Below are 23,800 nucleotides of genomic sequence, written 5' to 3' on the forward strand. Positions count from 1 at the left end.
ACTTCGGGTCGGTTGATCCGTTGTAAGAGTCGATTTTGAACTTCCCCAGATTGGACATCGTCGTTTCGGAAATTCTTTTGGTGAAAGGCGTATTCCGAGATTCTTCCAAAATTCGGTCGATGTTAGGTGCAGAGGATGAAACGCTATGTATCTGGGTTTTGACGAGCTTCATATCAGCTTCCGCCTTGGCTAGGGAGGCTCGGATGCGCTCGTCTTGCAAATCATCTGGCTCGTCCGTCAAGTCCACTGCGTTTGGCTCGGTGGGATCATCTTGGTTCTCGCGTCTGGCAGGGTCGGCTCGGGTTGCGACTCTGGTGTTGTCGGTTGGTGTCGCGAACGTGAGTCTTGTTGGGTTGATGCCAGGCAAGTCCCTCCGAGCTCGTGGCGGCCGAGTCTGGAAACGCGTGGTTTTTGGTTGCCCACGTGTTGCGATTTCGTCGACTCGTTGCGCCAAGGTTTTGTTAGCTTTCTCTTGGTCGTCAACTTTCTTCTGGAATTTAACCATCAGGTCTTTCAGTTCGGCTAGGGTCGCTATAATCGTCGTATCGGCTTGAGGATTTTGAGGGTTCGGAGGGTTAGGGTTCCCTCCTCCGGCTGGTGGTGTCTGACGACCATCTTCGTTCATCGTCCTTTTCGGTAATCGAGTTCTGCGTCTTAGGGTAAGAGAATTCCCTAGTATTCCCCACAGACGGCGCCAAACTGTGGAAGTCGAAACTAACACAATCGAGATTTGTCTAGAGTTTTAATTTAGGGATACGATTCGCGAGAATTCTCAAAGAACGATAGAATCAATTGATACCAAAGATGGTGTTCTTGATATTATTAAGAAAAAGATGACTTGGATCGTACAAGAGTTTGATCGTAAAAGAAAAAGATGTTTGTGCTGTGAGAGCTTTGCGTAGTGTAAATTCTAGAGCGATCTTGCTTGCCCCTCTGCGAGAGCCTTGAGTCTCTTTTTATAGGGGTGGTAAACCGCCTCTCCAGCGATATTCTCGGAAGATTTCCATTTATCTTGAAGTCGGCTTAGAATATCGCGGATTTAGGATAGTTTCCTTATTCTTCGGAGTTTCTTGGAAGATTTCCCGATTTGAGTTGATCCTTTGAGATTCTTCCTTATCATTTCCGGGTCTATCGGAAATGATCCTTCTTTTTCGGACATGACGTCTTGCTTGGAAATGATACTTTGAAGACGAATATTTACTAAGTCTTTGTCTCGGGTGACGATGAAGACTTAACCTCGGGTAACTTGATTAATCGGCTCGGAGATAAGAGATGCGCAGCTCGGGCTTCCGAGGGAAAGCGGCTCGGGCGCACAGAAGGAGCCAGCTTGGGCATCCTGGCATGAACCAGCTCGGGTACTTGAAGAGAGCCGGCTCGGGTTCACAAGCTGGCTAGCAGATCCCGAGCAGGCTACGGACGTTTCCCGAGGCGATCGTTGTACTGGCCCGAGGTGAATGGCACCTTGCACCGAGGTGATGGCTCGTTTCCTCCGAAGTGGTTGGTACGCTTCCCCGAGGTGATCCTCAGAAGTTCCCCGAGGCGTCCGAATCCGGCTCGGTGCTAGGGATGGAATCCGACCCCAACATATGGTTTCGAATTGCCATCGCACTCCCACCTATTAGGTAAAAGCTTAGGATTGTATGGGACCATTTATCTATTTTGATTTACAACAAGTCTCATTTTGGGCAAACTCCATCTCCGAAAAGGTTGACCTGAATGTTGGCAATACCCAATGAGTTTTTTTTTTTCTTTATATATATATATATATATATATATTTAAGTTATGTGATGTAAAACAATATTGAACAAGATCAGAATTTTCATGCCTTAGTGCTGGAGCTTTGTTTTAGTGAAAGTATGCATTAATTTGAGATATATATCTAAGTACTAAAGTCTAACTTCTAGAAAAATGACAAAAAAAGAGTTGTCAATTATCTAAATGCACACTACTATAGTCTCTTATATCTTGGTATATTCTGGAAAAAAAAACAATGTACAATAGTTTACTTTGAGAAACCATTTCATTTTTTAAAAACAAAATAAATTTTAATTATTCCCACGCATCGCGTGGATCTCCTTCTAGTATATATATATAGCAACAAAATCAAAAGTCAGTCAACCTTGAAAGTGTACGCGGTCGATCTTGTTAACTTGGATCAGAAAAATCAACGTTGTTACGAAGATTCAAGGCAAACAAATTCAAAACGTTCTGCGTATACACCAAGTTTAAAATTAGCATCACGAAATTAAATTTAGCAGCTTAAGGGGTGCATTTGTTAAGATTAAATTTAATCCCACGAATATAACATAGTAATACTTAAAAGCAAAATTAAGGAGATAACACATATCAAGATTAAATACCACATATCAAAATCCTAATTAATTAAGAAACCTTGACTTGAAACATATCAAAATCAAGAGAAAATTACTTGAATTTTGGACAAGAGAATGTCGAGATTACTTGTGTCTCTGATCTACAAGTATTAGGTATTGGATAGTTACAGTTATAAACTTGATATATATAGCAACAAAATCAAAAGTCAGTCAACGTTGAATTTGAAAGTACGTGGAATAAATGTCGATGATCTTGTTGGTGGTTGGGACTCATAATGTGGAGCAGAAATCAAATTCAATGTAGCTACGTACGATTATAACTACTGAAATCAATTGTCAAAAAAGAGAACTCATAATCTGGAGAAGAAAATACAATCTAGTTAAGATTATAGCTACTTAAATTAAATAGTCAAGTCAACCTTGTAAATGTGTGACAAAGAATCAATCTTGCTACACGAGATTTTGAATCGAAACTTACTTCTTCTTCTTTCAATCTTATACAGTATAAAAATATCCTTGTCTTGGGCAAACGTGAACCCAAAACATGCCCCATTGGGCATTAAAGTCATGTTCTGAACAACGAAAAGCAAAAACATTAGCCGTTACAGAACTCTGTTCATCAAAGTCTCGACCTTTCTTAAACTGTATAACTTTAGAAACTCATTATTCAAAAATTTAAAACATGGGTTTTGCACACAACAAACATCAGTATAAAAGGCACAACAAACATCAGTATAAAAGGCACACAACAAACATCAGTATAAAAGGCACACAACAAACATCAGTATAAAAGGCACACAACAAGCACCAATTAATATGAAGATAGTCACCACTCTCCTTTCAACGATGACTTGTTCGATATCGTGTTCTTCGAACTCTGCATCGAGAGATTTTCGGACATTGATGACCCATTGAGCTTCGTCTTAGCTATGTTGATCAGTTGGTTTTCTAGGCAACATGATCTTTCATTTTAGAAGCAAAACAAGATCTTGTAAGAAGAGGAAACAGTTTTGTTTTTGGCAGTTTTGATTTCGTCACTCTGTTTCAGTTGTATTAAAACGGTCTATTAAGTTTCATCTTTGTTGTAGTAATAAAACGGTCAGTTTCGATTAATCCTCATTTACTTTTTATCAGTAACATAATAAATGAGATTTGGATACAATGCAATGATCATACAAGTACAAAGTAACTCATTATTCAAACATTCAAAATATGGGTCTTGCACACAACAAACATGAATATAAAAGTATTACCACATAGTACATTGATAGTTACCACTTTCCTTTCAATTAAGCTAAATTGCTTATGTGTTCCAGAACATCAACTCTTCCCTCAGCGACCACTTTGCTACACCTAGCCACATTTGTACCAACTTCCTCGATTTTGTCAGCAAAACCTTCAACATCCTTAATGATTTCTTGCATCACAAGTTTCACGGTCTCCTCTTCTCTTTGCTCCACAGCATCATCTACAGTCTCCAAGATCGGCTTGATCCTTGTTATTAACGTCTCAACTAGGCTCTTTATCGTCTTTGCCGATTCGATGTTGAGTTTTGCATTTTTATCCATCGATTGAAACAAACCAGTAAGTTTCTTGTAAGCAATCTCAGAGTCCTCGAGCATCTCAGTGACCCATTTCCATAAAGGTCTAATACTCGGTGTTGCCACTCCAATCACAACCTTAGCTGCTACCACAAGTGAGACTGCTCCAAGATAAATCCATATGGCGAGAACAGAGAAAAGTGCAGCCGCGAATCTCCTGGATTTCTTGTCATTCTTATGCTTCTTCTCAAGCTCTAGTTGCATGTCACGGGACTTGTTTAAAAGCATAAGATGCTCGTCGAAGATAGCCTTGTACTGAGTCGTGAACTCGTCACCAAAAGGATCTCCCATAGCTTTAACCTTATTCAGCTTCTCTAACGTTCCCGCGTACTTATTGTTTCCTCCAAAATCCGTGTCCCTCGACTCTCTTTCAAACTGTCGGATCGCAAGTCGAATGTTGAACGTGGTGGTTTTTGCGTTCGCGACGTATTTCTCGACGGTATTGAATAAATTCAAAGTCTTGTTGGTACGATCTCAAAATAGAGATCAACCACAGACTTTACTTCTTTGTTCTTCGAGAAATCATATTTGCTTTCTTTAATGATCTTGACCACATCTTGGCTTGAGACACCTAGAAATTCGCTGATCTTGATGATTGAGTCCTCCTTGGATGGTTTTCCAGTCTTGCCTCCTCGACCGGTGACCGTTTCCATCAATTTGTTCATTCGTTCGTGAAGCACAGAAATATAGGATCTGAGCTTTGGATCTTCTTTGCAAGCGGATTTGCAAGAACTCAGGACACGATCAGAGATAATTCCAACCAACGCCGCCATTGATATTATACTGGAGCTAGCCTGGAAAGGAAGAAAATTAAAGGCAAAGATTTCAGAATATTTTGCATACACCAAGTTTAAGTAAATATCACTGGAAATTAGCAGCTTAACAAGGGTCCATTTGTTAAGACTAATTTAATTCCGTGAATATAACCTTGTAATACTTATATAACAAATATCAAGATGAGATGAGGTTGAAGAAAGAGAAATTACTTGAACTTGGTTACGAATCTTGCTCAAGACAGGAGAATGTTGTGTGTCTGATCTACAACTGTTAGGTAATGGATATTACAATTATATAAGCAAAAAAACAACTAAAGTCAGTCAACCTTGAAAGTACGTGGAAAAAATAGTCGATCTTGTCAATGCGGACAGAAAATTCAACGGTTAACGATTTTATTAGAATTCAACCTTGTAAATAAATGTGTGGCATAGAGTCAATCTTGTTGTCACATCGGTTTAGAAGCATAGAGCATGTTTATCAATGAACTTCATAAAATATCATTAGCATTAGTTCTATTAATAGTTTATTCTTTGAGAAATTAACGGTGTCAAATAGATCACTGAGTGATCCAAATCAAAGAAAAATGATCCCCAAAATTATTTTTTTAATTGATTTAAGTCTATGATACTCTATAATATCATGACTAAACATGCTCTCTTGAATCGAATCTTCCATGACTACATAATAAGAAACAACTTTGTTTTTGGCTGTTATAATATCGGAAAAATGTCAAAAAAATCATGAACTTTCAAATTTGGGAAAATTTCGGCCCAAATCCTACAGAAGCTGAGCCGATTCAAATCCGCAGCTGCTGCTTGACTCAGTCGCCGTGACCGCCGAAACGGAATTCTTCTCTTCCCCCCACGAGTTTTAGCCATCATCAGTCGGAATTTCAACAGAGGGAAGCGAGAGAGAGATTGGGATTCTAGGGTTAGAAAATGAAATCGAAGCGTCTAAAATGGCGAGTCAAACAAACTTCGCTAATTAATTGTAAAGTCAACAAAAACTTTATGATTTAAATGTCTTCATCGTAGTCCAAGATTAAATCGTCCCAAATTTGAAAGTTCATGATTTTTTTGACATTTTTCCCGTTATAATATCAACAAGATTAATAATTTATATATATATATATATATATATATATATATTTATCAATAAAATTCAAGAAATAATTTGCCAAATAACAATAATTGGAACAATAATAAACCAAGTAACTAAAACCTCGAGGAATCAATCTTGGAAATTACGAGAAAAAACATCCGACTTTGTATGGACAAAAAATGCAATGTGGAGCAGAAACTGCGAGGATTCAATCTTGGAAATTACGAGGAAAAACATCCGATTTTGTATCGACAGAAAATGCAATGTGGTTAAGATTGTAACCTCAAATCAGAAGTCAAGCCAACATTGTAAGTTGTAAATGTCTGGGAAATAATCAAAATCTTCTTGCAAATCGAATCTTTCTTCTTCTTTTAATCTTAGAGTATTTAGCAAAAAAAAAAAGTCAACTCTGTTTTTGGCTGTTACTTTCATTTTTGTCGCGGTAATAAAACGGTTAGTTTCTAGTATTTAGTTTGTCTTTTGTAGTGAAAAAGTTTATCTTATTACTGGATAAAAAAAAGCCTATTCGTCTTGTGAATATACAAAGCTATCTTCACTAGAAATTTTTATTCATCTTGTGAATATACAAGACTATCTTATTACTGGATAAAAAAAAATCTATTCGTCTTGGAATTTTTTAAGGGGTTTTTGCAAAAATACCACTTTTTCAATGCCACTTTTCAAAAATACCCCTTTTTAAAAACCTTATAAAAAATGCTCTTAAAAATATAAGATTTACCCAAATATGTATGTAATATTATTAAAACATACACAAACTACATTTCTATGTATCTAAAATATTATAAATGCATTTTAAATACCTTTAAAAACCTTTAAAATATCTTGTAAAACTTTTGAAAAACCTTAAAAATCCTTTAAAATAACTTGTAAAACCTTTAAAAACACCTTATAAAACCTTATAAATACTTGGATCGAGTCTTCAAGTAGTAGTTACAATCCATAAGTACCTTATAAACCTAATAAAACTTTATAAAAATTTCAGATTAAAAAAGGGGCATTTTTGAAAATGGACATCTAAAAGGGGCATTTTTGAAAAGGGGCACACCAAAAAGGGTATTTTTAACAATTTCCCATTTTTTATAAATACTTTAAAATTTATTAGAAATGTGAAAACTACATTCAATTTTATACTATTTTGAAAACTACAATGTGTAGTTTTCAAAATAGTATAAAATTGATCATAATAACCTTTTATGTATTAAAAAAATTATTTAAATAAAATAAATAATTAATAATTGAACTAAAATTCGTAATTATTTGATTTAATAATAAATAATTAATAAAATTAATATACTATATTTAAAGGAGTGTTCTAAAAACCAGTATGGACGGTTGCCTACATCCCGCCTAGGCGCTAGGCGGTCAGGTGACGCCTAGACGACCGCTTCGACCACCTAAAATCGCATAAGTTTAGATTTAATGTAATTTTTCAATTTTCAACTTCATAAATTTAAAATATAAATATTAGCTCTATATATATTGTTTTGATATGACTTAAATAAAAACTTTTGTCTAATTTTTATTTCGATTTAAGATTTTTTTATTTTTCTAATAAATAGTTTTATATGATTTTTACGTATAATATTATATTTATAATGTGTTTTGATATAAACGTCTGAACCGCCTAAATCGCTTAGACCCCGATTAGGCGTTCTAGGCGCTAGGCGTTGGGTCACCGCCCGCTTAGCGCCTATCACTTTTTTTGTACTCTGATTTAAAGTAATCATTATCTCGTTTAAAAATTTATATATAAGTTGATAATATTAATATTATTTAGATTTATAAATTATTCAAGAATAAGTAATTCAAACCTATATAATTTATAATAAATAAACTAAAAATCTGTGTACATATATTTTTGATATTTATTGTTAGACTTATTTTATTCTATATAGATTTATTTTTAAGGTTGATATTTTGAACTATCGATTTATTTTTCACTTTTGTTGATTTAATTTTTGTCTCCATCGACTTGATTTAAAACAGTTAACTTATGTTATGGCCGGTTGATTTATAACATAGTCAAGTTTTTGAACTGTTGACTTACTTTTTTTTGTTCATCGATTTTTAATTTAATCTGTAGACTTGGGTGAACGACCTGTGTCCCCCCACGAAGTTTTATATAGTACCATAACAACACAGATTTCGGGTCTCGTCTCCAGTCCACACAAAACGAAAGTTAAACTCCAGTTTCCCCCTAAATTGAAAGTTCGAGACTTCAGTCTCCATAAATTCAAATTTCGTGGTTTATCATTGGTTTACTATGCCAAACCCGATGCCAAACCAAAACCCAGAATAATAAACCGATTTGAAACCCAATTTCACGATCGGTTTACTCCAATTTCATTGGTGGTTGAATGAGAGATCGACGGTGGCGTTTTCCGGGATTTCATCGGCGAAACCTGACGGAATCTCGCCGGAGATTCTGTTGTTCGAAGCGTTGAAATAGCGTAAACGATTCCCTCTGAAACGTGACGGCAACGAGCCTTTGATGAGATTTGACGACAGATCAAGATACTCCGTCGACTTGAAACCACCCGAAATCTGGCCGGAGAAATAATTGTTCTTCAGTTGTGAATTTAAATAATTATGTAGATACAGTAATCAGTTGTTCAATAACATATTTATACTTTTTATCATCTCCAATGAGGACGCCACCCACGTTCTCTGTTCGTTAGCCATCACACTGTCAAATGGCAGCTTATGCCAATCTTCTTCCTTGCTTTCAGTTCATGAACTTCATCTCCAATGGAAGCCCATTTCTTTCTCCTCTTTCTCTCTCTCATTCTCCTGTTTTTGCCCAAACCCGGATCCGGATTTGGATCCTCTGGCCCAATCGCGGCGGCGTTCGGTGGCTCTGCTTTCTTCTGCGCCATTGATGCTAGTGGTCGTCAAGATGTTATCTGCTGGGGTAAAAACTATTCATCTCCATCTTCTCCGTCTTCTTCTTCTTCTTCCTCGTCTCTTGCTTCTTCTACTTCTGCAAGCTACAACATTCCGTCCATGGCGGCTCTTTCAGGTGGAGACGGGTTTCTCTGCGGCATTTTGTCGAACACTTCTCAGGCGTTTTGTTTTAGTTCACTTGGGTCTTCTTCAGGTATGGATCTTGTCCCTCTCGCTTACAGGACTACTGCTTACTCTCAGAGCAACCATAACCCTTCATGTATTTCTTGACGGCTCTTACTTTTGGCGAATCAAAGACATCACTTTCGTCTCTCAACTCCGCCTCTTACTCGTGAAATTGGAGTGAACCAGTGAAATTGGGTTTCAAATCGGTTTATTATTCTGGGTTTTGGTTTGGCATCGGGTTTGGCACAGTAAACCAATGATAAACCACGAAATTTGAATTTATGGAGACTGAGGTCTCGAACTTTCAATTTAGGGAGAAACTGGAGTTTAACTTTCGTTTTGTGTGGACTGGAGACGAGACCCGAAATCTGTGTTGTTATGGTACTATATGAAACTTCGTGGGGGGACACAGGTCGTTCACCCTTTGTTTATTCATGGTAGATTTACTTCATTCTACGTTGACTTATTATAAGGTTGATTTTATAAATGTCGACTTAAATTTTATTTTCGTCGACTAAATTTATTTCTTTCGATTTATTTTAAAATAGTCGACTTATATTTTGTTTGATTGTTTTTTTTTTATGTAGTCGACTTTTTGAAAAAGTTGACTTATTTTTTTGTTTGTTGAATTATAATTTTTTCCGTCGATTTGTTAATTCTTGGTAAACTTATTTCATTTTACGTTGATTTATTAATAATGTTGATTTTTTGAACTGTCGACTTAGATTTTAGTTATGTTGACTTTTTTTTTTGTTTTCTATTAACTTATATTAAAAGAGTTTACTTATATTTTGGTTAATTGGTTTTTTACATTGTAGATTTTTTTTACTTGTTGACTAAATTAATACAATAAAACCACTAAGAGTCTCTCCAGCAGTGACACATCAGCTTTTTAAGCTATTGTGAGACTGACACATTATTAAAAATGATATCCAATCAAAACATAACAATTAATACAACTCATCTCTAGCATGGCACATCAGCTTTCATGTTTGCCACATCTATTTATTTTAAAAAACAACAATTTAAAAAATTAACCAATCAAATTAAAACATATAATACACATACTTATTTTTTATCTTTTTAATAATGATACATAGATTTCTAATTTGTTCAAAGAAAAAAAAATCAAATTATAAATAAAATAAATACACATCAGCTTATGTTGACAAATAAACAAAAAAAAATATTTTTATTATTTAGTGGAATTGATCAAATATCTAAATATAAACTTTATATCTATAGTTATTTTTACATAACAAATTTATATTAAAGACATTTATAATAAAAAAAAAAATTACTATATAACTCAACAATCAACATGTTCCGATTCAGTTTACACATAAATATTTTTATATAATCACGTCCACCGAAATTTTGATTTTGAACTACTAGAACTTGGTTTAATAACTATATTCTTAATCAAGCCACTAATCACAAGATGTATATAATCACTTTTATTACTTTTTGTCTTACTAGAAGCTGATATTTCATTTTAAAAGTACAATCCATCAAATTAAACTAAATAATACACATAAGCTTTTATTAACATGGACAAAATTTATTAAATAAAATTTATAAAATCTCTTAATTGGACGAAAATTTCATATTCCTAATTGTAAGGATTGTTAAATTAATAGATAATATAAATATAAATATATCTAATTATACTAAATCAACAGTCACTTTTTCAATAACTGCAACATTATCTTTCTGACACGTGGCAAAACTCTCAAATTTTGCTGTTTCACGTTTGTAATTTTGTAATCCAACTTTATTATTCTTAAAAAATAATTGACAACAATTTTTTTTAGCACTTTCTTAGCAACCGCTTTTTCCCCCACGATCTCCAAATCATCCCCTCTTCCAAACTTTCTCTAACTTCTAATTGACGAACTTGGTGTCGTCATCCATATAAAATAGTGTAATGAAAGTAAAAACTGCAACATTAACTTCTTCTTCTTTCTCATAATCTTAGATCTGACTATATAAACAAAATAATGATGTTCATTGAGTAATGATGTTCATAATGATGTTCATTGAGTATATCAAATAATGATGTTTGTATATTATAGTCTGACTATATAAACAAAATAATGATGTTCATTGAGTATATCAAATAAAAGAGGAATGAAAAAAAGTAATAGTGAAAAATATTTCTATTTTATCTATGTTTATACGGTGTAATTGCGTTATTAAATAATAGTAAAGTAGTGTTTCCTTGATTTTCTGCTAACATCGAGATTGTGGGTTTTTGGCTATCAACCCTCAGTTACGAAAATGAGTAAAAAATTTACAAAATCCAATAATATGATTGGAATAATAAATTTATATTAAAATTATGGTATAAAATAAATTATAAGTTATCATTTTAACAAATCAATGTATTTTAAATGTTAAAAGAATAATATAAAAAATTAAAAAGTCTATGTTAAATATTTTAAATGTGATTCAAATTATGGTTGTGCACCATGTATATTTTTAATGAAAAGAAAGTAAGGTTCTTGAAATATAATAGTCGCTGAAAATTATATACATATAAAAAGAAATCAGATATTTGTAAAACGTTATACATATTATAAACATAAAACAAAACAAAAAAACAAAAACAAAAATTGACTATACAATATATTTATTTTATAAAGTAATATCTAACATGTATTTATTAATGTATGCATATATAATAAAATAATAAAATAAAAACTATTAAAATTTGAGTAAATGTAAAATACCCAATTCTAGAATCATTTCAAACTTCTACCAATCATACTTGTTATTATATTAAAACAAAGCTAATTTACAAAAAATACCCCGCGGCAGAGCGCGGGTTCTTTATCTAGTTTCTTTTAAATCGAGCTGGTTATTTTTGATAATTATATTTAGATTTCTATTTTTGTTAAAAATTTGAATCTAAATTATTTAACTTCATTGGAACAATAATAAAACAAGTAACCAAAACCTCGAGGAATCAATCTTGGAAATTACGAGGAAAAACATCCGATTTTGTATGAACTAAAAATGCAATTTGGAGCAGAAACTGCGAGGATTCAATCTTGGAAATTACGAGGAAAAACATCCGATTTTGTATCGACAGAAAATGCAATGTGGTTAAGATTATAACCTCAAATCAGAAGTCAAGCCAACCTTGTAAGTTGTAAATGTCTGGGAAATAATCAACATTGAATTTTCTTCTCCACATTATGAGTCGTGACAAGATCTACATTATTTCCGCGTTGCTTCAAGGTTGACTGACTTTTCATTTTGTGTCTATATAACTGTGACTATCCAGTAGCTAATACTTGTAGATCAGTGACACAACATTCTCTAGTCTTGAGCAAGATTCTTATCCAAAGTTGAGGTTATTTTTCTCTTCCTTCAACCCAATCTCATCTTGATCATCCCATGAACCTTGCTTTTAAGTATTATTACTATGTTATATTCGCACGGTATTAAATAAATCTCAAGCAACTTAAGCTTGATTGCTAATTTTTATGATGCTAACTTTAAACTTGATGTATGCAAAATCTATCTTGCCTTTAAATTTTCTTGATTTTTTTTTTTGTTTGGTTTTCCTTTCTAGATTAGCTCCAATATAATATCAATGTCGTCGGTTCAAGAGGTCTGCAAGATTCTGGCTGACCTAAGCCAAGGTGTGGCCAATACCATTACTGAAAACGGCCAACATGTATCGAAGAACGAAGAACTAAAGTCTATAGCTAATCTCTATTTCGAGAATACCACCAAGACTTTGAATTTATTCAACAATTTCATGCACACGGACGAGTTCGCGACACAGTATGAGTCTGTTTACAAGGATCATGTCATGCTTTTAGAAAAGATCCGTGAGCTAGAAGTAGTGCTCGAGAAGAAGCATAAGCATGCAAAGACAAGTAGGAGAGTGGCGGTTGGTTTTCTCGCGGCTCTGTCTCTCCCTGTTGTCGCCATAGTGGTAGTAGCCGCATCAAATCCGGCGTTTGGAATGGCTGGCCAAGCAGGGGAAAAGTCCTTCGAGAAGATGAAGAAGATCTATGAATTGACGAAGAAAGTAGAGAATTCTAAGGAGACACTGTTAGGTTTGTCTCTGTTGATTGGAAACAGAACAGAAGTCAACATTGAAGCGATGAAGACGATAAAGAGCCTAGTCGAGTGTTAAGCCACAATTGAAGATTAAGTATTTAGTCTTTAATTATTGTGTTCTATGCAAATAATGGTGTGAATGGCTTCCCAATTTGTAATAGAACCATATTACCACTCTCTCATTTCTTTGTTGTTTGTTTCTTGTATTTGGATTTTTGTTGTCGTGATGAAGAAGAAAGTAGCTTGTGAATTTGTGATTATTGTGGTGGGTTTTGATTTGGGGTTTATGTAGAGAAGTGAATGAGAGATTCAAATGATTTAGTTCTGTTCACATTTTTTCTCAACATCATGGGTCCAAACAAAGTCCACATTTTTTTCCTCCTAGTTTCCTAGATGGTTCTTGGTAGTTTCCAAGATGATTCCTCTGCTCCATAGTTGATTTTTATATATAGATCAGACGACACTCAAGTATATCTAACCTCTAACGAAAAGATAATATATATTTTATCCTTAAAAAGAAAAAGCAAAAAAAAAAAAAAAACTTTTGGAATTTTCCTATTCGAAAAAAAGTCTGATGAGCCAAACGTGAAACCACAAACTCACTTCACACTTCACACTTCACACTTCTCACTCTCTCTGCCTTCCCCAAACCATTTCCACAATAATTTCAAAAAAAAAAAAATGTTCCCTTCGAAAACCCTAACACTCCTCGTGTTCTCCGCCTTGACACTAACCATCACAAGCTTCCACAAAACCGTAGCCATAGGCGGAGACGGCGGAGGAGGTAACACCAACAATATCTATTCCCCATGCTCCGACACCAGAATCCAAAGATCCGACGGATTCACATTCGGAATCGCATTCTCTTCTCGTCCTTCTTTCTTCTTAAACCAAACGGTTCTTCTCTCTCCCTGTGACCGTCGACTTTCCCTCGCCGCCATGAATTCACAGTTCTCTCTCTTCCGTCCTAAAATCGACGAGATCTCTCTCCTCTCCATCAACACCTCCGCCTTCTTCCCGGTAAGTTTAAATTCGTCAAATTTTGTTTATTTAATAAAATCGAATTAGTTTAGTTAAATCACATTTTATTAATCTCTGTTCAGAGTATAGATTTGGTTGACTTTGGTTTCTTTGAAGATTTAGTGTTGACCTCACTCGATTACCACTAATAATAGTAAAAGTACCAGATTTGGTTTTATGTGAAATTATTATGCAAAAATGGTAATAAGTATACTTGAATTGGTAGTGAATTCAGATTTGGTGAAGTATGATTTGACCATTCATGGACCCTTAATTTGTGGATGTATAATGTCTTCAGGACAACTATGGTGGATATATGGTGGCATTTGCGGGTCGAAAATACGCAGCGAGGTCGATTCCGGCTTTTATTGCTAACAGCACATTCATCGTTACGAGTTTTACTTTGGTAAAGCCTTTTTTGTATATCATATCTTATACATGTTATGTATAGATTCGTCAAGAGATCTTATTTATGGTGTTGTTGTGATTTTTAAGGTGATGGAGTTTCAGAAAGGTAGGCTTCAGAATCTGTATTGGAAGAGAGACGGGTGTGCGTCGTGCAAAGGGAATCAAAATTTTGTGTGTCTTAACAAGCAAGATTGTGCGATAAGAACACCAAGCTGTAAAGGCCGGGGAGGTTCGGTGGATTGCAGTCTCGGGATTCAGTTGGCGTTTTCCGGCACTGATAAGCACTTGGCGGTTCTCAACTCGTGGTATGAAGTTGAGAATCTTAAGCAGTATTCTCTTTATGGTTTGTATTCAAACCTCAAGAGCTCTTTAACCAATCAGTTCAATAATTTCTTCTGAGCTTCTTGAGGAGTTGTGTTTGTTTGTTTGTTTGTATCACGTAAGTTCATCTCTTTGGTTACTCTCTAATGGTTTATGGAATGTAACACGAAATTGCAGAAGTAGTTATGGTTTGGTTCAACCACTTGTATTCAGAGTTAGTCAAGAGTCGAGCCATAGATACGTATTCGTAACACCATCGAATCAAATGTGTGTTCTCTTCTCTATGAAACCTGCAGCTTTCAGACAAAACTCTGGCAGCTGTATATACCAATACAATGAAAATTTATAGTCCTGTAATATTACATGTCTGATTTCTAGTGACAACACTTCATTTCTCTTCTCAAGATCTTTGTCAATAACAGCTTCTCCTTGGCCAGTGTTTGCCTCATCTTGTGGCGTTTCTGGTTCCAACGCAAAGACAAATATATCCTTGAATCAAGACTTTTAAATATGTGCTTTTCTTGATTGCTTTATTCTATTTGACTATGTTGATGAAGCAAGATTGGTGACACCGAAGTACAGAGTCTTCTGGTTGAAAGCATTCATGGCATAGTCAACCTGAAGGTGACCCAATGGAGACTTGAACCGAAGCCCATACCCGAATCCATACCCATACCCTGGCTTCCCTTGTCTCATCGAAGGGTTTCCTGAAACCAATTCCGCAACAGCTTAATCAAATTTGTGTCCAAACAATTTCTTGGATTGGAGCAGGAAAAGTGAGCTTACCAGGGACAAGGCGGCTTGAGCCTAGGTCTGTTCCACAATCCAAGAAGATGGTCCCTTCTGTCATCTTGTTCTGTACACAAAAAGGAACCAAAGCTCAATTAGAGCTTAACAGGGGAAACCATTTGATGGTTCTGAAGACACAAATATGCAACAGCTCCACGTACCAAAGGTACCGCCAATTCTGTATTGGCAACAAGGCATGATCGCCCGGATCCAACAGCACCCTCACCATATCCCCGAACACTGCCTAGCCCACCAATGGCAAATGCTTGATAAGGTGCCATGTCTCCTACAATTGAACCACCTGTCAAGCTGTCACGGAAGAGGTAAAAACCAACGCAAAACTAGGATATCTTTACAAAGCATTTCCTACACGTAGTTGTTTACATAGAGTATGTAAGATTCTGTCAGTACCTTGCTAAGAGAAAAGCCGGTCCAAACCTGACACCTTTTGATGCAACAAATTTGAAACGGTTGAAGATAAGCCACTTGGACACAACCGGAATACCTTGTTCTATTTGCATGCTAAACTGAAAAAGCAAGAAACCAGTACGAAAAATAAGTAACATTGACAAGTTAGTGCAAAAATGGCCGTGTGGTTTGCCTAGGCTAGAAACAGAAATGAGTCTCTTACATGAGAAAGACCTTGGTCAGTAGCCTTTGCAAACCGGGATTCTTGCTTTAAAACTACCATACTGTCATGGGTATTTCCACTGCATAGCAGAGAATTCTACACATGTAAATATCAGTCTTATGCTAGCGCTTTAAGGAAACAAATTAAGGGAAGCGAGATCCAATATCACCTGCATGTTATAGGAAATCCGTCCAGATCTCTGGTTATCGCGCGTCCGTCATCGTTAATCGGACGCACATGCTGCACCAATGGAAAATAACACTCTTTTACCCCAAAGCAAAAAACAGCAAAGAGAAAAATATTGTTCTACAATGTCTGAAAAAGGTAATGTGCGGGTACCTCAAACTTTACGCTGGTTGTGCTGCTCCATTTTGAACTCGCTGGCTCACTCAAGTCTAAACCAACAGCCAATTTAGAAAGATTTACACCTCCACTCCCTGACCGAGAAAAGTTGTCAACTGGGGTGCCATGGACCCCTATCTCGGGCGAAAGAGAATGCTGTACCAGATAAAAAAAAATTTGAATGTACTTAACATAGCATAATTTGGAAAATTCACTTTCTAAGATAGCTTCACAGATCAGTTGAGTACCTGTATGAAGAAGCACTGTTGCGGACGCCATTCAGGTCTAGGTCTCCTAAAAGCCACCAGTACATTGGAATCATACAACCCTTTATCCCATGATACATCAAGCTTCTCGCTTCCTCCAAACAAATTTGGATGTTTGATACAGAGGCTGCAACAAACACACCCAAATGAACACTTTAATCGAAAAGAAAAATATGACCATTTCAGTTCGGCAGATTTTATAAAACTGTAGCATTAAGTCACAAAACTTGCCTGCCAATCACTAGAGAAAGAGGACTGCTAGTGTCCCTGTTCAAACAGCAACAAACTGAAATTTAGTATCAACACGGAAGCTAAAGGTGGTACAATTTCATGAGGATTGGTTAAAAATGTAAGTAAAGTTAAGGAATGGATGATGAGAGCAAACCTGAAAGCAGGAAACATTAAAGAAGTACAAAGCTTGTGAGTGAAATCCACATTAACATCAATCTTGGCTGCAATCAACAACACAAGAATATCAAAATCGATGCCGCCGCTTGAAAACCACATTGCAAACCAATGCGATCTTAATCTTTCACTAAATTCAACAGCAAGACATATCCCACATGATGAGTTAGTAACACAATGGTTCAGAAAACGTTAATGTATCCTACAACTATCTAATAGAAAGATCAAAATCGATCCTTTTTCTCGAAAAACATCAATGAAAGCCACATATCAAACCAATCCGATCATAATCATAGACTCACTAGTCACTACACTCAAAAGTCTTAGAAAAATGTTTCCTTTTACAAAAAAAAAACAATGTATACTCATGCCTACAACATTCTAATTCATCAATAACCACACCACATACACATAATCATAACTATGCATATGGAATGAATCATATCAATACATGGGAAATGAAGATAGATAATAGAAGAAACATGGAAACAAATCAAAGCCTTCCATTGGGTATGGTTAAATCCACAATCAAATTCCAGAATTGTACCATTTTCAGCACATGATCACATCAATACTGATCCAACACAAAATCGAAAAATCGAGAGAGTAAAGAGATGGCTTTAGAGGATAGAGTGATGACCTCTACCAGCGTGGATACTCTTCTGAGCTCCCATGGCGATGGAATAAGAGAAGAATCAACCATGAAGAAAACCCAATACAGGAATTGGCATTATACAAGCAATGCCCAGAAAAAGGAAGAGTTTTTTTTTAGTTTCTTCTTCGGGAGTGAATTTGCAGAGAGGTTAAGGATTTGATGCTTTGGATATTTTTAGAGAAGAAAGCAAGTTTGGGTTTATCTCTTTCGTCTTTATTCCTTTTTGGGCTTTATCTACGTGGGCCGTATCTATAATTATCAAAAACAGATTACAACACCACTGAGTTATGAAAAATGTTTTTTTTTTTTTTTTGTTAAAAAGTTTTCTTGAATTAAAAAATACCTAAATACAAAGAGCCTAACATAATACTAGTCTTTTTAACCCGCGGTATTTATTTTTAAAGTTAGTATAAAAATATTTTGTAAATTGTACCTCCTTATAAAATATTTATTTATATTATAGTTTACAATGTTATTAAGTAATAGTATACCACGAGTCCACGAGACAATTGTTAATAAATTGAGGATTTAACCCGTATTAAAGCGGAATGTTAATGATATTTATAAATATTGATTCAAATTCGTCTGCATATAAACCCGTTTCGAAATATAATCCGTCCCGTGATTTGTTTTTATTTTAAAATTTAATGATTATTTATTATATATAAAAGTTTACAAATCATATCATTTTCTAAGACATTTATATTTTAATAAACTGAAGATTTAATCTGTATTAAAGCGTCATGTTAATGATATTTTAAAATTTTATCAATATTGATTCAAACTCGTCCACCATATAACTTCGTTCCGAAATATAACCCGTCTTGTAATTTCTTAACCCGTCCCGTGATTTGTTGATTCAAAAACCCATCCCGCCAAACCCGTCCCGCCAAAAAACTCATTTATTTTATTAATGTTGATCTTATTTATGTATGATTCTGAATCATTGTCTAAATATTTTAATCGATGTAGAACGTTGAACACACATTTTGGTCAATTGAATAATATATGTCCGTTTTTAAAATTTCGAATCACAGTATATGCAGAAAAAATTGAATTTTTTTTACTTCTACTATACATTTTTGCAACACTTTTGAGGGATCCTAATCGGGTCGGATTTTGATTCAATTTTGACCCGGAAATCTCAATCGGATCTTTCCTTAAATTTTGGCAAAATTTAAAAACGAAATTAATTAATAAAATCTAAAATATATAAAATACTTTCTCAATTAATTACTATATCTAAACTCTTTATTTATAGTATATTATTTACGATTTTTATAGATAAAGAAATCAAATATGATGATTTAATGCTAATATAACAAATTTGAGCTAATTTCCTAAAACGTCTCTACCTAATTTATACATAAATATATGATTCTCATTTCACTTTCATTTGATCTTATATTTATATTATTTGAATTATTATAAAATATATGTAGTTAATAAAACCTTAGATATTTTCCTGCATATGCTATGATTCAAATTTTTTGAAACAGACATATATTACTTAATCAATGAAGAAAAAAAGTATGTGTGTAATATATATTAACATTTTTGAAGAACAAATTTGCGCATTTAATTAGGTCGTTTTTTTTTTCTGACCCGGAATTGAATCATTTAGATCTTTCCTTAATTTCTTCAATTATCCAAAGCGGGACCGTATACTACGGGTGAAATCCTAAAATTAACAAATCAAAATACAATTATTTAGTATTTTAAGATAAAATTATAAATTGTTTTTACGGGTTGGTCCAAAAACACACACTAATTTAAAAATATATATATTATGGAAACCATTTGAAAGCAAACTTTTAAATTGACTCGAATTATATGTCTTTTAAATAAAAGTGTTATTAAAAAAATAACAAAATGATGTTTAATTTCACAAGACGGGAATATATAGTGAGACGGGTTTGGGTCGATATTAATACGGACAATATACCACGGGTAAAATCCTAGAATTAACAAATCAAAATACAATTATACAATCTTAAACACTAAACTAAACAAATACAACTTAAAATTTTTATTTTTTAGTTACAACGCATGTGATCCGCGGTATACAACAAATAATATTATAAACAACAAATTCATCAGTTTACAAAATGATTAAAAAAAATCAAATAATTAACCCGCGGTGTACCGCGGGTCATATCCTAGTTATGTATTATATGATGATTCAAAACAGTTAAAAACAAATCAAACAAAGATGATAGGAGAATCATAATTCTAAATCTTAATCAAATCTTCTAAATATCTAAATTATTAAATATGGAATATCCGGTGTATGAGTTGGGTTAGATATAACCCGACCCAACAAACTTTTTATGACCAAAATTTGTAAATGGGTCGGGTATCCAAAGTATCCGAGAACAATTTTACCCACCCGACTCAAAAGTGACTGCAAAAATACTAGTATAGATGTCTTGAATTGTGCAAGCTGGCAGAGTGGAGCATCTGTCTTTATCTTTTTACTACTTTTAGAGTTGCTATTCAGTAGTTTCTTTTTAAACGCAGCTCACAATTAAAATAATAATAAAATTAAACCTAACCAGAAGCAGATCAAATATACGAAGAGAAAATTCTTGGATACTATCATCTTTTAATTATGAAAAATTGTTAGAAATACTTTTTTTTTGATACCACTTTTCAAAAATACCCTCTTTTCTAACCAATTTTACATATGCCCTCTTTCAATTTTTAGTGACCATTTTACTCCTATTTGATAAATAATTAAGTCAACAAAATGACAAAATTAATTTTTTCCGCCAAAAATGTTTCCGACAAAATTTTACCACCAAAAATTTTTTCGACTAAAACTTTCTCGCCAAAAAAATTCGACAAAAACTTTCTCGCCAAACTTTTTTTCGAAAAAATCACATTTGTTGGTTTAGGACTTTCAAATGCCCACAAGAGCATGTCCAAAAACATGCTACGAATTCTGACATCTTTACCCCCTGTGAAAAAGAGTATATAAATCAAACGAAGATCTCTAGATACGATTAGATCAAAGATAGTAAAAAGAAGTAAAGAAATATTCACCTAGAGGAATGAATTCGATATGGAACCCAACGTCCTCATATTAACGTCGCGATTCAATTTAATTAACGCTGCGACTCCCTGCGACTCAATGCTCTTTCTCTCTCACTAGCAAACTTGTCACTGATTTCAGATATATATATATATATATATATATATATATATATATATATATATATATATATATATATATATAAAACAGTTATATTTTTGATATAAACATTTAACTGAACCTTTAAGAATTAAGAAGCTTTTAAGCTTAAGAAGCAGCACATACTATATATCAAACAGGTGTAGAATTCTCTCTCATTCAGTCATACATGTGTCTCATCTCATTAATCTTTTTTCACTTAAATCTTAACAAAATAGTTGCATTTGGAGTTATTTAAGAATATAATTTTATTTTGGTCCTAACGACATTTCTATTGAGACGTCTATGCTTTAGACTTAATTGTACAAACTTTGAACCTCTCTTTATTTCTTCTAATATGTTATGGATGCAAATCATCTTATAAAGTGATTTAATCCATTAATCGATTACTCATTTTAACATCCGCCAAAATGTGATTCCACATTTTCTCGCCAAAACTTGATTCCACATTTTCCTGCCAAAAATATATTATGTATATTTTCTCGCAAAAAACGTGATTACGTATTTTTCTGCCAAAAAAGTGATTCCGAATTTTCCCGCCAAAAAGTGATTCCTAATTTTCTCGCCAAAACGTGATTCCAAATTTTTTCGCCAAGAATGTAATTCCGTAATTTCTCCACCAAAAACAAGATTCTATATTTTTCTGCCAAAAAAATGATTCCGTAATTTTTTCGCCAAAAACATGATTCCGCATTTTTTCGTCAAATCGCAATTCTGTTATTTTTCCGTCAAAGGTGATTTTGTGATCTTCCCGCCAAAACGTGGGTCCGTATTTTTTCCGTAAAAAATAGCACTTTCATATATTTATGCCAAAAAAGGGGATATGACAACTCATTTATGTCATTTCATGTCATTTGTAATAATATATGATTATATTAATTATTAATTGATTAATTATTTTATTTTCATGAATCAACTCATTTTACCATTAAAACCATCAAATAATTGGATAAATTAACCCAATCCATTTAACAAATGAGTTAGATCAACTTATAAATCATTTAACTTAAGCCTAAACTCATCGGATTCTTGGTTGGTTTATCCATTTTGACATCTCTAACTAATTAGAAGTATAATTTCTAGTGTCCTTCATATAAATAATGAGAAACTTATAATAATGGCAGGAAGACATTAGACCATCTCCAACAAGGAGTTTTCTCACATGTTTTACCAGTTTTAAAAATAAAATAAAATAAAATAAGAGAAAGACAATTACGAGAGAATTGGTACTTCAAACTCTCATTTAAGAGGAGGTGAGAGACATCTGAGAACTACTCCTTGCCATATATTTTGATTCTATTGGTAGAAACTAATAAATTACTTTAAATTTAATTAATTACAAAAATCATAATAAAAATAATATTGTTGTTCATTAAGTACCTATTTTAGAGAGTCTCACGGTTGAGGATGCTCTTAGGGCATATGCAAGGGTGAAACTTATAAAATATATCTTAAGAAATTAAATTATTAAAATAATATTAGAAGTGGTCCCACATGGAGAGAGAAAGAGACGCAAACTCTAGTTGCCAAAACTGAAAAATGAAACCCTTCCACTCAGGGTTTGCCACGTGGAGCAAGATCACTCTAAGACCTGATCTTGCGGAAGATCTCTCCCTAGTGTTCTAACACAGTATTCACATTATTTACAATTTTTTAAACCTTTATACCATCTTATGTGTTCTCCCGTTAAATATGGTCTTAGAAAAGAAGAACGTGGCTTCCTTCAGAATGATGAGATGGATGCTGATTTAGGTAGAGATTTGAGAATTATTATGTTTTTTTTCTCTTTTTTTTTTTCTTTTATGATGTGTATTGGATTATGATTTAATGTTTTATTTTAAGTTACTTTCATCTCTCTTTTGTAATTGTGAATCTGTATTTGATCCTAAGCCTAAGCCCAGTTGGAAAGGCCCATTTAATGAAATTAGTTTGTTCAAAAAAAATATGTATTATTTTAAGAATGATAAATGTAACCTATAAAGCAAAAAATATTTGGACCCTTCGATCCATTTTGAAATGTGTGAAAACTCAGTTTAGTTGGATTCTATTGTACAGTAAAACATCTATAAATTAATATTGTTGGGACTATGATATTTTATTAATTTATGTTAGTTAATATTTATTAATTTATAGTGTAAATTAATATTTATTAATTTATGAAGAGATTTATTTTAATTCTTAAATTTTAGAAAGAAATGAATTGAGACAATTTAATCTAAATAAAATTATTGTTTTGTAGTTATATATGGACTTAAAATCTTGACTATTTTTATGACACATGTATATAGTATACTACAATATTATAATTTAAAAACACAAGAAAACAATTATTTTATTCAATAAAAGTTAGAGATGGGTTCTAACGAAAATTCAATTTAAAAAATAAAACACTAAAATCATATAAATATTTATAGGGAGATTCACAAAAATGCCCCTTTTTCAATACCCTTTTCAAAAATGCCCCCATTGGCTGTCCATTTTTAAAAATACCCCTTTTTATGTACAAAATGACTAAATTACCATTCTTTTAATAAAAGATATTACAAATCTATAAGGAAATATAACAAAATTAGGTTCACAAAATACAAAATATTTTTGGCGGGAAAAGTGATCCCACAATTTTTCCCGCCAAAAACACTTGAAAAACCTTTAAAATACCTTGTAAAATTTTCTCGTAAAATTTTTTCCCGCCAAAAAATTTTCCCGCCAAAAAATTTTTTTTGCGGGAAAAGTGATTCCGCAATTTTTTTGGCGTTAAATTTTTGGCGGGAAAATTTTTGGCGAGAAAAA

The 23,800-nt window shown here is 33.5% G+C and overlaps 4 protein-coding genes across 6 annotated transcripts; 2 read left to right on the forward strand and 2 right to left on the reverse strand.

Annotated features, from left to right (window-relative positions):
- Positions 1 to 3,473: 3,473 nt before the first annotated feature.
- Positions 3,474 to 4,872, reverse strand: LOC9311710 (UPF0496 protein At3g48650). The gene is made up of 2 exons (XM_021026962.1): positions 4,679 to 4,872; positions 3,474 to 4,255 (listed from the first exon to the last, which is right to left on the reverse strand). The coding sequence occupies exon 2, from the start codon at positions 4,224 to 4,226 to the stop codon at positions 3,624 to 3,626; it is 603 nt and encodes a 200-aa protein (XP_020882621.1). The 5' UTR covers positions 4,227 to 4,255; positions 4,679 to 4,872; the 3' UTR covers positions 3,474 to 3,623.
- Positions 4,873 to 12,176: 7,304 nt separating this feature from the next.
- LOC9311711 (UPF0496 protein At3g48650) lies at positions 12,177 to 13,311 on the forward strand. Of its 2 annotated transcripts, none has more exons than XM_021025241.1 (2): positions 12,177 to 12,261; positions 12,484 to 13,311. In XM_021025241.1, the coding sequence occupies exon 2, from the start codon at positions 12,505 to 12,507 to the stop codon at positions 13,054 to 13,056; it is 552 nt and encodes a 183-aa protein (XP_020880900.1). In that variant the 5' UTR covers positions 12,177 to 12,261; positions 12,484 to 12,504; the 3' UTR covers positions 13,057 to 13,311. The 2 variants fall into 2 exon arrangements, with proteins under 2 accessions (XP_020880900.1, XP_002875643.2); XM_002875597.2 differs by having other exon boundaries at positions 12,208 to 12,261; positions 12,489 to 13,311.
- A 193-nt stretch (positions 13,312 to 13,504) lies between these two features.
- On the forward strand, positions 13,505 to 14,937 carry LOC9311712. The gene is made up of 3 exons (XM_002875598.2): positions 13,505 to 14,000; positions 14,299 to 14,406; positions 14,496 to 14,937. The coding sequence occupies exons 1-3, from the start codon at positions 13,662 to 13,664 to the stop codon at positions 14,805 to 14,807; spliced, it is 759 nt and encodes a 252-aa protein (XP_002875644.1). The 5' UTR covers positions 13,505 to 13,661; the 3' UTR covers positions 14,808 to 14,937.
- A 7-nt stretch (positions 14,938 to 14,944) lies between these two features.
- Positions 14,945 to 17,997, reverse strand: LOC9311713 (outer envelope protein 80, chloroplastic). 2 transcript variants are annotated; one of them, XM_021025240.1, is made up of 12 exons: positions 17,803 to 17,997; positions 17,143 to 17,209; positions 16,989 to 17,024; positions 16,740 to 16,884; positions 16,489 to 16,647; positions 16,319 to 16,389; positions 16,150 to 16,228; positions 15,930 to 16,045; positions 15,680 to 15,827; positions 15,516 to 15,585; positions 15,255 to 15,436; positions 14,989 to 15,223 (listed from the first exon to the last, which is right to left on the reverse strand). In XM_021025240.1, exons 1-11 carry the CDS (start codon positions 17,834 to 17,836, stop codon positions 15,273 to 15,275), a joined length of 1,089 nt encoding a protein of 362 aa, XP_020880899.1. In that variant the 5' UTR covers positions 17,837 to 17,997; the 3' UTR covers positions 14,989 to 15,223; positions 15,255 to 15,272. The 2 variants fall into 2 exon arrangements, with proteins under 2 accessions (XP_020880898.1, XP_020880899.1); XM_021025239.1 differs by having other exon boundaries at positions 14,945 to 15,436; positions 17,803 to 17,996.
- Between the last annotated feature and the right edge of the window lie 5,803 nt (positions 17,998 to 23,800).

This window comes from Arabidopsis lyrata (assembly GCF_000004255.2).
Source record: "Arabidopsis lyrata subsp. lyrata unplaced genomic scaffold ARALYscaffold_5, whole genome shotgun sequence".
Taxonomy (NCBI): Eukaryota; Viridiplantae; Streptophyta; class Magnoliopsida; order Brassicales; family Brassicaceae; genus Arabidopsis; species Arabidopsis lyrata.